Below are 16295 nucleotides of genomic sequence, written 5' to 3'. Positions count from 1 at the left end.
CCATGAACGGAGTACCAACTGCAGGTCGTTGCCCAGCACGGCTCACCTGACCTGGAGCCCTGTCGGTATATACTGACCATTTTATTTACTACGAAAACAGCACACTGCCGTCTACGTAGCCCTCGATGCTAACGTTAGCAAAAGTTTGGTTCACTGCTAACCATAGTGAACAAACTGCAGCGTGATCACCTGGATACGGGATACAGGGGACTTTTACAAGGCGTCCTTAAAGTCTGTTCCCCTCCAGCTTTCTCCCAGCATGTAGATTGTGTTACTAGAGGGAAGAACACACTAGACCATGTTACTCTAACATCAAAAAAGCCCACAGAACTGCACCTCTCCCTCACCTGGGCCAGTCCGATCACATCCAACTCCTGATCCCAGCATAAATCCCGGTCAGAAGGACTATTGAGAATGTGGAGATGACGTCACTACACAGCGCCCCGCCCCTTCCGCCATTTTGGGAGGCTACCCGCCAGAACCGTTCATTGTTTGCATTGTTAGCAGAGGAGGTTGTTGCAATTCCTCACAATTTAAATGCCTGGAAAACACTGCTTTGTAAAAAAAAAAAAATGCTCCAGTGTCTCACACGATTGTCGTGGAAACCGTAGGAACCATGTGTTAAAGTTTTTTCGTTTCCCTACATGGAAAAAGCACGAAGGAGAGCATGTCTCTCCGATGTGACAAGGAGACGTCGGATTTCTTGGCTGGCTGCAATTAGAAGAAAGGACCTTTCTCTGGTCCAGCACAGAGGCACCACACTGACTGGAAAGGATCCCTACAGAGATAGACCTTTTAGTTAAAGAGTAAGATCCTTTTAGTTTAACATCAAACATCCCCGAAATCACCATCACCAAACTTTATTTCAGCCAAACCAGAGTTGTGATTGTTGGAACAGTGGAAAGACGAACCAAGACGGCTTTTGGTAGTTTTATTTAGTTTCTGTCCACTTTGAATGAAGTGTGTTTTATGATTGTAAAAGTCCTGATTATTTATATGGAGTCTGGTGGAGTTTGGTGATGGTGATTTCGGGGCTGTTTCATGTTAAACTAAAAGGATCTTACTCTTTAACTAAAAGGTCTATCTCTGTAGGGATCCTTTCCATAATGTTGTCACACACTTAGAATAATAATCTGAGTCTGTCAGCGACAAAAACTAAACTTTTAGTGGACGCTAACTGATTAATATACTGGACCAGTTTCAGAGGTTGTTGTTCCCATTAGTTTGTCTCTGTAAGGACCCTTTTGCTGCCTTCTTCTTAATTTTCTCGTAATTTCTCTGTTTAAACCATGGATGTATTAAGAGAACAAGACGCCCTTTGTTTATGGTTATGATTTCATCTTGCTTGTACATTTTCCCAAGAGAACCACCGAAATAGCCTCCGAACAGGGCTTCTTTTAACTTCTAGAAGGATTTCAAAAATATCGTCTGAATATCGATATCGAGATATTGAAAAAAAATATCGAGATATTCATTTTTGTCAATATCTCCCACCCCTAAAAGCAATAGTCACACTTTCTGTCTGACTCTAAAAGTTGTGTCCCGACACTAGAGTCCAATGTGTGCGCTATACGCTATAATATCAGAAAAATTTTGTATATAACTCATTTGAACAAAACATTAACTTACAAATTGTAATATTTGTATAAGTTGGTGTGGATGTGCATGATCAGATGGCAGGTTGTGTGTAGACTGTTGAACTGAACGACATACGGGACAGATAGAGACAAATATAAATGCCGAGGGGACTTATTGTCATTCGACAAAATGTGATAATGCAAAAAATTGCAGCGAGATTATATTTATTTTAGTTTTACTTGCAAAAATAAAACCCACCGCATCATCAGATAGGACCAAACTGTTTTTTTTTTTTTTTTTTTTTTTTTTTTCTTTCATGAAAAGCGATTTATTTGTTCACAATAATCTCTGCTACTTTGTGAGTACTGAACTGAATAACTATTCTAGGACTATTCCTGTATCGGGTGGCAGAATGAAAATATTTTTTCCAAAAGTAGATAGTTTAACAATTTAAAAATAGCACATTTTACACAGCTAAGAGTATACCAGTTTTGTGTGAGTTCAAGCTGTTAGATAGTTTACCTGTGGCTGTGTGTGTGGCTGTGTGTGTGGCTGTATGCATCCTTGCTGCTAAAAAGAATAACGCAGTGCTATACAGATGGAGAGGGATGATGCATTAATGGCCCATCAGCCAGATAAAAGGACACAGACTCTGGTGCGCGGTCTGTCATAGTACCACTAAAGTGTGGTGGTGCTAGCGTTAATCATTTTACCTTGCTTGCCCTTTTTTGTCCCTCCCTCTGTTTTCCCATCCATCCACTCTTTCCTCCCACCACTGTGTGCGCGTGTGTGTTGGGTAGGGAAACCACCCGGCTGCTGACAAAGCTGTTGTCATGGTTATGTGTTAAGAGCGGGGGAGGAGGGTTGTTATGATGACGCTGTTGTCTCTGAACTACTTAAGAAAGAAAGATAGAAAATGACTTAGATGGGGAGAAAGTGGCTGTGTTATGAATGTGTAGTGGTGATAAACTGGTGTGTTAGTCAGTGTACCAATTAATCCGTTAATCACCCTAACACAGCCGGTTATACTCCATGGTTACGGTCAGTCAGTAAACCAGTTGCTCATTAAGTAGGTCAGTTTGTGAACCAGCAGTCATTAGTCAGTCCTCCAGTCAGTTTACAAACCAGTAAGTAAACTAGTTAAGAGACTGTAAAACAATCACTCGCTAAACAAGTAAACTGTTAGACGTTATCCAGAGTAAACATAACCAGTTAGTAAGTTAACCAGTAAAGTAATTAGCCAGTACATCATCAGTCAGTTGACCAGTAAGTTGTGTGTTTTGCTTTTAGCATTGGTGTCGAGCATGACGTGTTTGTAGCGGTACAGTGAACACTCCTTCACCCTGTGTTTGACCACTCGTAACCAGACTGTTGGCCACAGGTAAATAGATACCTGAAAATCACCGCTCAAGAGACCTGGGTCTGATGGTATGGGTGTAAGGACACACCCGCTTATTTTGTTGTTGTCTTCTAATCTGTGTTGCTGGAGGAATGTTGGGATGCAGTCACCAACTAGATTAATGACATAATGTCTTGCTTTTTCCACAGGTGAAGATATCATGGCCGCCCAGTTTACTGAGCTGCCCTCCTAGACTTGCCTGATATATAGACATACATACCTTAACATCCCTGCGATCCACACAAACACACCCACTTTTGACTCTTGGAGTGTGTGCGGGATGACAACCTCCCATCTGAACGGCCATGTTGCTGGGGAGGGAGGAGGAGGAGGAGGAGATGAAGAGCTAAGGGGAGGACAGCAGCACCGGGAAATGGCTGTCGACTGTCCCGGAGAGCTGGGAAGTCGAACGCTACCGCTCCGACGTTCTGCGCAGCTGGAGAGGATACGACAGCACCAGGTATGTATACACACACACACACACACACACACACACACACACCCTTTTTACTTGTGCTTATTTTACTCAACAGTAAAGCTGCGACAAAAAAACACGCAAGTCAAATGTATTCATAAAGCGTTTTAAGAACAACCAAGGCTGCTAACATTGCTTTCAAATAGTAAGCAAAAGTAGAATGGAAACCGACAACAAGAGTGCAAATAAAAGACCATTGTACTATGTCACAGTCACTACGCAGAGCCAGCATAGTCTGCATATCTTTGCACTAGCTGACTTCACAAGAGCTTATAGCAGTCATGGAATGTAACCAAGTACAGGAGCATATTTGTGCCCCCCAGCCTTTTAGATGCTCATTTCTTTAGAATACCAATTACACTTAATGAATCTACTAACTCTGGGGCCTTATTGGTGAGGCGGACTGCTGAGGGGAAGAAACTGTTTTTATGGTGTGAGGTTTTGGTCCTGATGGACCGCAGCCTCCTGCCAGAGTGGTGGGGTTCAAAGAGTTTGTGTCAGGGGTGAGAGGGCTCGGCTACAATCTTTCCTATTGCCTCAGCATTCTGGGGAAAAAAATGTCATTTAGCTGACGCCTTTATCCAAAGCGACTTACAATTGCTATATATGTCAGAGGTTGCACGCCTCTGGGGCAACTAGGGGTTAAGTGTCTTTTTCAGGGACACGTTGGTTGACGTATCTCAGTGGGAATCGAACCCAGGTCTCCCACACCAAAGGCATGTGTCCTATCCACTGCGCCATCGCCACACCTGATACAGAGAAGTGTTCTTTTATTTAATGCCAAGTTTGAAGATGGGATACTTAAGTTCCCACTGGCTAAAAGTGACAAATCATTAAACCAATCCCATGTCAATAAGAATGGGTTCAGGGTTAGCCTATTTTTAAATAATAAAAAATGAAACTACTCATTTAAATGGAGACATTTTTTGCAGTTGGCTATTTTTTTTTATACTTAAATGTTTGATAGCAAAGTAATCTTGGTTATAGATTGGCAGATTATTCAATGTAAGAATTAGCTTTTGCAAAGGAATTAAGCCTAATGATGTAAACAGGGCATCAAACTAGATAGCTGGATGATAAAAGACATCAACTAAGAATGAGCGCCTTAAAAAACCTCATATCACATAGAAAATCTAAGTTTGGAGTTTTTGTTTCTGTCCATTCATATATTAAATTTTTGTTTCTACCTCTGATGCATTTATTTGTTTGTGCAGGAGGATCTTCGTCGTCGTAGAGAGGAGGAGGGTCGGCAGTTGGACCTGAACACCTCGCTCAGACTCAGGAAGCTTTCGCAGCATCCCCACATCGGCATCGACAACCCCACATTCCTGCAAGACTCATACACATCAGAGCAGCCAGCACTCAGCAACCAGCACACACACGCACTGCTGGGTAAAACACACACACACACACACACGCGCACACACACACGCGCGCACACGCACACACACACACACACACACACACACACACACACACACACACACACACACACACAAAGGAGAGTAGAATTGCAGATCATTGATGTAGTAAAGCTCTGATAGGAAAGAACAAAGAGGTGAGCGGGAAGTTAAAAATTTAAAAATCGTGGATCAGTGGAGGGTGAACGTAAAGAGATGGTGTGACACAAAGCTGTCTGGGAAGGAAGGAATGTAAGGAGGACATGTCTGCCATTAGGGAGGGAATTTCTCAAGGAAGGAGAGAAGGACATGAGTGGCTCTTGAGGGCGACTTAATTAAAACGTTGTTAGGGGTGGTAATGTTGACACACACACACCGTCACACAAACGGAAAGACACAATGTAGAACTAAAGTCTTGACTAAGAAATTAGATGCAGTCTCTCTCACATACATTAATCTTAAGCCAGGACAAGCAGGCTCTCTTCTGCCATCATCTGATAATAAGTATCGATCGATTATCGCCCTGGCCAATTGCGATATTCAGCATTTCTATTATTGAAATTGTTCTTTTTTTTTAAATCAGATTACCAATAAAGTAATTCATTAATAGATGCACTACTTAAGCTCTGATGCAGCTGCCTCCGTCTGTGTGCAGTTACCACTCTGTTGTCTCACTCAATGTCCCGCCCACAGCACTACCCGATTGGTTACACATCACGAGTAATAGCCTGTCAACACCACTCAAAGATAGTGTGCCTCTGACGGTCAAAGATGCGAGCGAGAGTGAGCAGAGTTTTGTTTCGAACACAAGACAGCAGATACAACTGATGTTGCAATAAACATAACAGTCCTCTACGCTGATATTGCAAAAACACAAAGTTTTGACCAGATTATCATAGTTTATAAAAATGCTGCGCAATGACGATATACATTTCATACACCTGACTGTACAACGCAGACCTACTGACGCGCATTCAAAAAACGCTGGTCCCGTTTATGAGTCAGCCGTCACTCTGTTTGTCACCGTTAGTCAAGACTTCAGTCTGCAGTGTAGTTCATATACATACATTTTTACTGCAAATGTATATCGGTTACAAATGTCAGTTCAGCCCTGAAAAAACATATTGCTCGATCCCTATCTGATAGTAAAGTAAATCTCTTTTGTCAAGCCATTTTACCGTCTTTTCTTATGTGAAGGTTGATATGTAATAGTCAAAGGTTATTAATATGAGTGCATGTGTTGTTATTTTTTGCAGAGTTGGAGGAGTTGCTGCTGTCACTGAAGCAGGTTCGAGGCTGCCTGTCCGACCAGCAGAGTCAGAATGACATAGAACTGGTTCTTACACTACTAAACAAGGTAACCTAGAGGGAAGTAGATGGAGAGAGCTTTGAATCCATGTGTTATTGTCAATGTGATCAAAAATCATGAATCATGGGGTGAAATAAACAACATCGGCGACAAAGATTAAAGGTTTCCGTGAGGTTAGCATATATCCACTTGTAGCATTGGAATGACTTTAATGGAGTATAGCGGTCTGAAATTTAAGGTTTTTGCTCTCAGGGATGATTTTTTACATAGGTTTACAGCATTATTTGAAGCTTTGACTACATTAAGTATGAACATCAGATATTGTAACATTATATACATGAAAGAAAATGATAGGGCTGTTTAAAAGGAAAGAACCTCACTATTTGATTTCGATACTATTCAATATTGATTGAATACTTCACATGAAATCAATACTCATACATGTAGGTGATGAAAATACCCAGAAAATTCATAAGAGTACCTTCTGATATTTGTGATATAATATAATGTGCATTTTTTTATATGCTTTAGGAAAAATTGAACCCAGAGGTGAAGCCTCTGTACAATGCTAAATGACACTAGGGTGACTGCCACAGGAGCAGAACTTTTGACAACAAGCGAAAATGAAATCTGCTGTTATTCTACGCTTGAAAAAAACAATGTTGAAAGAACTATCCAGGCATTTCGCCGGGCTTTTAGAGCACTTAGAGAACCATAATTCTTCATAAACTCAGTCTGTTGTGTCCAGAACCGCATTTTCAGTTTTAGTTTGATTAGCAGTGAGGTGGGCAAAATGTCTTTGTTCAGTCATGGTTGGTTAGTTCTTAACGCTCACCCTAACTGCCCTGTTCTTCTGTGTTTTCCAAAAGAACTGTAAATGATCAAAACAAGTTTGCTTTTTTTTCTTCTGAGAAAGCCCTAGTGCCCACCAGCATTGTGAAAACAGCAAAAGCTTTCATGAAAATTATATAAATGAAACGCTTGTTTCATCAGTCAGTGATGCATAGTAACACAAGTAGGAACAGTTCACAGAGTATTTCACTTCTAAACAATGTACATACAGGTAATATAGGTATAGTGATGTAAAAGGGGGGACATATATACTTAATGTGTGAGCTCCAGTTGAGTGGAATGACAGAACCTGCTGTTTTTCTTTTCTTTTTTTTCTTCTTTTAGTCTGACTTCCAATCAGCGCTGAAGATCCATAATGCAGTGGCCACCAGCATGCACAGACCCTCTCCTCCATACCCACACACACAACACGCACTTCAGCTGGCCATGGAGGTATATTCAAATTTATTTTATCTTAAAATGTTCAATTGTCATTCCTTGACAATTATTGTTACACACACACACACACACACACACACACACACACACACACACACACACACACACACACACACACACACACACACACACACACACACACACACACCCACACACACAGTGACAGTCCAGGTCAGCGAGTGTGTAATGTAATAACGAGGTTGGAAGACAGAGCAGCTCTGTTCAGCATCAATTAGAGCTCAAACATGGGCGCCTACAGTATGTGTGCACACACACACAGACACATTCCTGTCAGCCAACTCTTTTTATTTTGTAATCATATTTCTAAACAACAGCCTGTGTAATTAATGAATTCAGAAATCAGAAACAGACCGCTAAAGCTGTTGGACTGACAACAATGTTTAAAGCAAAGTAGAGAATCTTTCTCTGTAAAGTTGGATTTTTTTATGGGTTATACTACCAGAAGACATCAGTGTCCTGTACTACGAAGCAGGATTAGGGTTTAAGCGAGGTAACTTCATGTTTAATAACGCCATCTGTGTTACGATGGCGTTTTACTTATGCTGCACACCTTCGCATATTAAAGCACTACTATATTATATATAATATTAAAGAACTACTGACCAATCAATCAATTATCTTGGTATATATATGAGAGATATAGATTGTCATCAAATCAATGTTTGCATCTCCACCTTTGGCTTTTAAAAAAAAATAGTCACAGTGGGCAGGGCGATTTAAGGCACTCAAAATACCTTAACCATAGTTCAAGTCTTCTCACTTAGCTTTAGATCATATTTGGCCAGTTGCAGATTGAAACTATTTTAAATCCTTCCCCATTTTGAAATTGGGGACAACTTTCACAGATTTTCTTCTTTATTTTCACACACAAGACATGACAATATTAGTAAATGGCAGAAGATATATATATAATTTAGAACAGAGGTGGTTCCTGCCAGACTTTAACAAGCCTTCGCTACATCTTACCTATCAAATACATTGATATTCCAACCTGTTGTTTCCTCATAGTTGTCATTTCAAAACTCCTTTCTTCTTCCTTGATGTTAACTACCAGATTTTATCCAAATTTAGTTTTAAATGTGTGTTCAGCAGCTCTTCAGGAGAGTTCAGATCTTGTTTGTAACCCCCTCACATTATCAGATCCTCTGTTACTGTTACTGACATTGACCAAAATGTTACTGTTACAGACCAAAAGCCCAGACCAGATTATTCTTTCGATTGTGAATAGAAAATAAAGTAAACTCTCAATTCCTTGTAATCTGAACCAAGCTTTACATGAACCCATAATTCTTTGGTTGGGCAGTACCACAATTAATCAATTACAGCAAAATAACTTGTGTTCAGAAATGTATGCATTTGCTACGGTTATAATATATCATTGCAATGGTAATATTTCTCGTGATTCTCGTCAATGATGTTTTATGTTGCCATGGTTCCAGGCTAGGAATCTCATCCAGTCAAGTCAGAACAAAGAAGGACTTGAACTCCACAGCCTGCTGTCAGACACACACATCCAGGTAGGTAGACACACACACGCACACGCACACACAGAGTTTTATTCGCAAATAAACAAAAGAATCCTGTAGTGACTGTCATTGCTCTAATCCTATAGCTAAAGTAAGTCTGTGTGTGTGTGTGTGTGTGTGTGTGTGTTGTGTTGCAGTCATTGCTCCTGGCCCATGACAGCATAGCAGAGATGGAAATGCAGCCTGAGCCGCTGTCCGCCCAAGGAGAAACAATGACCCAGTGGGGAGGAGAGACTGTCAGGATGGTTCGCATAGAGAAAGCCCAAGACATACCACTGGTAAGACTAAAACTCAAAAATCAAAATCAACGAAAATATGGTTATATGGAGAGCTGACATCCTAACACATTTTAATTTTAGCTTTCCTGGGGCCGATATACTGTAAATAATATGCCGTATATAACACAGGTTTGCATTCATCCTATCCATGTTTGTCCATCATTCCACTGCATTTCTGTGTGTGTTCTGTAGGGGGCAACTGTTCGTAATGAAATGGAAAGTGTAGTGATCAGTCGTATTGTTCGAGGCGGAGCAGCTGAACGGAGTGGACTTTTATCAGAAGGAGATGAAATACTGGAGATAAACGGCATAGAGATCCGAGGAAAAGATGTCAACCAAGTATTTGATATTCTTGTAAGTATACATTTTTTAAACTAATTTTCTTTCTTTTTGTTATCCCTTTTATGTTTTTTTTTAATTGTTCGAAATAAAGATATTTGTGTTACGATGATCACTTGTAGAATAGTTTCCTTTTGAAGCTGATAAATATCAAATGCTTTTCCCTTTCTCTCTTTTTGTTACTGTGTGTGTGTGTGTGTGTGTGTGTGTGTGTGTGTGTGTGTGTGTGTGTGTGTGTGTGTGTGTGTGTGTGTGTGTCTCTCAGGCGGACATGCACGGCCTCCTGACCTTTGTGCTTATTCCCAGCCCTCAGAGCAGACCTCCTCCTGTCAAAGAGTCCGTGGTGAGTGCTGAGCCGGGAACACTTGAGGGCTCTAAAAACAGACCCTAAAAAAACTAAAAAAAAATTAATATCAGACAATTTTCTAATCCATTATGATCTACAAACATCCAATGAGATAAGCTTGCATTTACATAATGTTTTTTTTTCCCGTTGGAAACGTAAACTTAGTCTTCTTTCTCTTCAGGTCCACGTGAAGGCACATTTTGACTATGACCCATCAGATGACCCCTATGTGCCGTGCAGAGAGCTGGGCTTGTCTTTCCAGAAAGGAGATATTCTCCACATTATCAGCCAGTCAGACCCCAACTGGTGGCAGGCTTACAGGGACGGAGATGAGGATAACCAGCCACTAGCGGGACTGGTACCAGGTACTTCCCTCCGTCTGTCCATTCGGGGTTTTTTTTCTCTCCTTTTGTTAGAGCATTTGAAGACTGCTCATTCAAACTCTTGCGGGAAATTGCACAAGATGTTTGGCTGTGGCACTCGACTGCATAAACTTGTGTCTCTCCCCTAGTTGTATAATATGATGATGATAATATGATACGCTTGTTTTCTCTCATATTCTCATTTCTTCCACAGGGAAGAGTTTCCAGCAGCAGAGAGAAGCCATGAAACAGACCATAGAAGAAGACAAGGAGCCGGAGAAGTCTGGTCCGTTGCTCTACTCTCTACACTATAACCTGATGACTGTGAATAACCAGTTTAAGGTTCTAGTTGGATTATAGTGTGATGTACATTGTTCATAGTATAAACTTGGGCTAGATTTCTCACGCTGAAATAAAATAACAGAGTAAAAAATATATATGTTCTTATACAGTAAATGCAATAAGCCTTGTAGCTCAAATGTGTGTTTAAAGTTGTCTGCTTGTTTACAGGGAAGCTGTGGTGTGCAAAGAAGAACAAGAGGAAGAGAAAGAAGCTGCTGTACAACACTCACAGGAATGATGGTATGACGCTCTCTCTTTCTGTGACTCTCGCTAACATTTCATCAAATGCCACTGGGGCACAACTTTCATGTGCATATAAACGGCTAGTACTTGTAGTCAAGGATCTGCAAAGTGTAGACATGGACAACCAACCGTGAACAAACTTAACTAAACTAAATAAGGCATGAATTTTTTGATTCTACGGACAAAATATTTCTCCAAACAGTATTATAGTCCTTATTTTAGTATCCACATTGAAAAGTTGCTATATGATCAAATGCACCTTGGTGTAAAGGAAATAATAAACATGACATGCTCCAGTATAGAGATCACCTGAGTGTATATAACAGGAAGTGTTTGCTGTGCTTTCATAAGACCGTGACCAGAATAAAATATTACCATTCACAGAGTCTAAATATAGTACTGTTTTTCCAAGCAAATAAGAGAACACTAGAGGATAACAAAGAGGACTAGTTTTTAACAGTTTTTCCTTTGGACCATATTACAATTTTTTCATTCGGTTCTTCCTTTCCATTTGCCCAGATATTGATAATGAGGAGATTCTCACCTATGAGGAGATGGCACTGTACCACCAGCCGGCCAATAGGAAGCGGCCGATTGCACTGATTGGTCCAACCAGCTGCGGGCAGGTAGAGCTCCGACAGAGACTTCTCAACAGTCAACCAGAACGGTTCGCTGGAGCTGTACCCTGTAAGACTCACACACACACTCTATATACACACACACACATGCTTTTGTGTGTTTGTGGATATACTAACCTGTGTATGTGTGTATGTTATAGACACCACACGGAGCCGTCGAGATGGCGAGCTGAGTGGTCGAGATTACCACTTTGTGTCTCGTCAGACCTTTGAGGCAGAACTGGCAGCAGGTAAGGTTTTATGTTTGTGAACACTCGTTGAACAGCTCGTTGAAATAATGCTTCATTCCTCCTGAAAGGTGACATTAAAAGCTATTTTGTCATGTATACCTCCTGGCCTTTCTTATGTCATAGAATATAGCAGAGATGCAAAGAAACTACTAAAAGAGATGAATTATTGCTTATTCTACAAAGATATTCTAAAATGGCCTGTACAAATTTTTTGGCACTCCTTAGAAAACCTAAATTAATAATTGATTTAGAGCGATATGTACTTATTAATTTAACATAGAAGTTTCTTTAATTAGTATCACACGTCTCTAATATTGTAATCAATAATTCAGCCTATTTAAATTCAGAACAGTAGTCTACATTACTTTTTAAAGCAAAGGAGAGAGGCGTCTGAAGAGATGGAAAAGAAAATAATATACAAGCATGGTAAAGGCTAGATGAGCATCTCCAAACAGCTTGATGTTCCTGTGACAACAGTTGCAAATATTATTAAGAGTTTAAGGTCCGTGGAACTGTAGCCAACCTAGTCCATCACACCACTTGTCAGTGACATAACTTTTTTCAAAATAATCCATCTTGGATGTCTTGGATCTGGCACTTGTCCTAGTGTGATGAAATGATACCATTACTACACTTGGCCCAAATGTGGCAAATGCAATTTCCCCCCCCCCACTGTGTTTTTCCCAGGAAAGCTGATCGAGTCTGGTGATTTTGAGAAGAACCTGTACGGGACAAGTACAGACTCAGTGAGACAGGTCATCAACACTGGAAAAATCTGTGTGCTCTGTCTGCACACACAGGTATGTACACACACATTGACTGAGCGGGGTGGTCCAGTGAGTGGAGAGAGTATCTTTCCACTACAGATAACAGGTTAAAGGGTAACTTTAACAAGTTAAAGGGTAACTTTGTTTTATTGACATAGACCCTATTTTCCCAAGTTGGTTGTGTCCAATTGACCGATGGGAACAACAATTTTTTGAAATTGGTCCAGTGTTAAACAAGACTGGGTTGGCAGCGTGAAACAAGCTACAATGTCATGTTAATGCACCTTCAATTTACATCGACTGAGAGTGCTTGTTTTGCCACTGACATGCTCAGAGAGCTCATGTGTCTGACAACATTATTGGAAGGATCCCTACAGAGGTAGACCTTTTTGTTTTCAAAGTAATATCCTTTTTGTTTACCATGAAACGGCCCCAAAATTGCTATCCCCAAACCCACCAGACTCCATTTAAAAAATGTGTGTGTATTTTAGAATACACATTATTCAAATGGACAGAAACCAGACTAATCACAACCCGTTTTGATTCTTCTTCTTCTCTGATTTGGTTGAAATACACCCTTAATTCACACCCATTTATTTGTGAAAATATGTTTGCTCTGTACATGCTATAAGTGTTGTTTATTTAAATGGAGTCTGGTAAGTTTGGCGATGGTGATTTCGGGCTGTTTCTGGTTACGCAAAAAGGGTCTTACTTTTTAAAGGTCTATCTCTGTAGGGATCCTTTCCATATTGGTGTCAGACCCTTCAAATTATAATACCCGTCACTGGCAAAAACCGCACTTTTAGTGATTACATTGCAGCCTGGTTCGCAGCTGCTGTTCTCGCTCTATACAGAAATTATTTCAAAGATTATTGTTCACATAAGTCAATTGGACACCAATGCATGGGAAAATAGGGTCCAGATAAATAAAAAAAAAAAAACTTTTAAAAGGTTTGTGGTTGAATCCTTACGTGTGTGTGTGTGTCCGTGTACAGGCTTTAAAGGTGCTGAGGAGTTCGGACTTAAAGCCTTACATCATCTTCATAGCTCCGCCCTCCCAGGAAAGACTCCGAGCCCTGTTGACTAAAGACAACAAAAACCCCAAGGTTCCTGTCTCATTTTCTTCACCGCCTGTGTTTACACTCACTCAAAGATTAATATCACTGGTGTTTACATCTCTAGTTTGTCTCAATTGTGTGTGTGTGTGTGTGTGTGTGTGTGTGTGTGTGTGTGTGTGTGTGTGTGTGTGTGTGTGTGTGTGTGTGTGTGTGTGTGTGTGTGTGTGTGTGTGTGTGTGTGTGTGTGTGTGTGTGTGTGTGTGTGTGTGTGTGTGTGTTGGACAGCCCGAGGAGCTGCGGGACATCATTGAGAAAGCCCGGGAGATGGAGCAGAGCTGCGGTCACCTGTTTGACGCCGTCATCGTCAACCTGGACCAGGACAAAGCCTACAACGAGCTGCTACGACTCATCAACAAACTGGACACTGAACCCCAGTGGGTGCCCTGCTCCTGGCTGCGCTGAAAACACACACTTACACTTACACACCAGTCATAGAGTGACAATGGCGTACACATTTATAGAGATTCAACAAACTGGAAGCTGAACTGCTGCGTGAGAGTTGCGATCGAGTAGTCGGGCCTCTGTTAGGAGAAAACTCATCTGAGATTTTGACAGTTGAAATGTTATGAGATAAAGTTGTAATTTTATGAGACAATATTACAACATAAAGTTGTCATTTTACAATAAAAAGTCCTAATATTTTCATATGAATTCATAATTCTATGAAAACAAAACCATAATATTACAAGATGGTGTAATTTTATGAGGAAAAGTCTGACAAGGAAATGACAGACGAGTCATAATATTACCAACTAACGGTGGAATTTTACAATAAACATTCCTAATTCCTAATTTGGGAATAAGGTTGTGATTTCACTAGAAAAAAAAGCCTTATTTAAAGAACAGTCATAATATTTCAGGGAAAAGGCGGTTATATTTTACTTTTCTTACTAATTCTTGCAATTCCAGCTTTATTCTCATAACATTGACTTTTTTTTCTGGAATCTCAGAATGAATTTATCTTAACATTGACCCTAATACTCGGTTGTGCTGCAGAGTAGATCCTCAGCACGTAATCAGCATTTTCTACAATGTGTTGACCTGTTAATGGTAAAATACATGCAATTTCAACTTTTTGTGTCTTGACTGTCCTTAAAGGGAGAAAACCCCTCAACAAAGTGATCTTGGTTGGTGCCTGACCGCTTCATAATGTTTTTGTGTTCAACAGTGACATTTATACAACACTAATCTCTTTTTCCTATCGTCACAATTCTTAGTGAGACCAAAATATGGACCTGGAAAATATATATATATATTTTTTCTCTTTTATTTGTTCTTTCTCGGACATGTGGGGCCTCATTAATGATGCATCTTTTGCCTTTTATCCTGTGATCATTTCAACCATTATGAATAACAGTATTTAAATTATGACAGTCAAATTATTTTTAACTTTTTGCTGTGCTGGGGAATCGGTTTAAAAAATAGATTTTCTATTCAAGCTTGTTAGTTATGTATTAAATCACTCAGCCTTGGTGTTGGTCCTGATCACAAATGTGTAGAAATGAGCCCCCCCCCCCAAAGGAGCAAATGTGAGAATCACACACACACGCGCACAGACATTTAGTACTAATTTAAATCCACACTGAACCACATCATTTATGAAAAACACTCCTTTACACACACAGACAGACACACACACAGACACACACACACACACACACAGTTCTGTATGTACACACGGCAACAGTGCGTTAGATGCTGACTTTCCTCTGCCGATTTCTGGCCTGAAGCTGCAGCCTTCCTAACCCTGACTGACTGATTCTGACTGGCTCTCCTGATGATATGCACACTATTGCAATAAACACTAAAATAAAAGACCCAGCACTTGATATTTCCTGTCTGACGGTTTTATTTTCTGCCTGTTTTTCTTTTTCTGACTGACCTATGACAGACTATCTAGTCAGATGACTCTTTCTTTCCTGTCTGAGCCCATTTGAGTAGAAATGACCTCTGAGCCCTGAGGAGGCGAGCAAGTAAAGAAAACGTGAAAGTTGTAGTTTTTAGTTGTGTTCATGATCGGCACATGATGCTGAATTTATTCTATTGTGTGTGTGTGTGTGTGTCTGTGTTTGTGTGTCTGTCTGTGTGTCTGTCTGTCTGTCTGTCTGTCTGTCTGTAAATACAGTCAAGTATTATTATGACCTGAAGTAGACCTGACAAAATGTCACTGTTATCACTGGGTAGAGCCTTTATATATTTGTAATATTGAAAATAGATTTATGAAGTCCAGAATGCACCAATAGGATTGCAGGTTTCACCGTTTGCCTCAGCTGCCATTGGTCCAGGAAGGGGTGGGGCTAAGTGGAATTAACTATTGAATGTAAAGTTAATTGATACCACTTGTTTATCAGATATCACTTCTTCCTGAGTAAATCCGCTTTTTGTATGACTATTCACAATGAATAAATAAATAAATAGATGATTGATAGAAAATTACTGACTAAGTTTTTTTTTTTTGGTTTAAGGTTTCTTTAAGTACAGTGTTTTCCAAAGCAGACCTGGCCAAGAAAATGGCCTCAAGTCCGTGACCAACATCTTAAAGTTCCTGGTTGAACGACATGTTTCCTCTGAACAGTGTGCAGCGGCTCGAACATATGCTTTCTCTCGTTTGGTGGGTGGGTCTCTCGTTTATTG

At 40.3% G+C, this 16295-nt stretch overlaps 1 protein-coding gene across 1 annotated transcript in view; it reads left to right on the top strand.

The window, feature by feature from the left end:
• Window positions 1–16094, top strand: part of pals1a (protein associated with LIN7 1, MAGUK p55 family member a) — a 29914-nt gene extending 13820 nt beyond the window's left edge. The window contains exons 2-17 of the mRNA XM_028566438.1: window positions 3127–3437; window positions 4667–4844; window positions 6109–6209; window positions 7338–7445; window positions 8912–8989; window positions 9136–9276; window positions 9469–9630; window positions 9881–9958; window positions 10143–10326; window positions 10538–10609; window positions 10834–10905; window positions 11428–11595; window positions 11687–11776; window positions 12464–12576; window positions 13539–13649; window positions 13887–16094. Of these exons, the coding sequence (XP_028422239.1) occupies window positions 3258–3437; window positions 4667–4844; window positions 6109–6209; window positions 7338–7445; window positions 8912–8989; window positions 9136–9276; window positions 9469–9630; window positions 9881–9958; window positions 10143–10326; window positions 10538–10609; window positions 10834–10905; window positions 11428–11595; window positions 11687–11776; window positions 12464–12576; window positions 13539–13649; window positions 13887–14063 (2013 nt within the window). The 5' untranslated portion in view covers window positions 3127–3257 and the 3' untranslated portion in view covers window positions 14064–16094. The remainder of the gene's footprint in view (window positions 1–3126; window positions 3438–4666; window positions 4845–6108; window positions 6210–7337; window positions 7446–8911; window positions 8990–9135; window positions 9277–9468; window positions 9631–9880; window positions 9959–10142; window positions 10327–10537; window positions 10610–10833; window positions 10906–11427; window positions 11596–11686; window positions 11777–12463; window positions 12577–13538; window positions 13650–13886) is intronic.
• The last annotated feature ends 201 nt before the right edge of the window (window positions 16095–16295 follow it).

Source organism: Perca flavescens, chromosome 20, assembly GCF_004354835.1.
Source record: "Perca flavescens isolate YP-PL-M2 chromosome 20, PFLA_1.0, whole genome shotgun sequence".
Lineage (NCBI taxonomy): Eukaryota > Metazoa > Chordata > Actinopteri > Perciformes > Percidae > Perca > Perca flavescens.
This window is presented reverse-complemented; position numbering and strand designations above follow the sequence as displayed.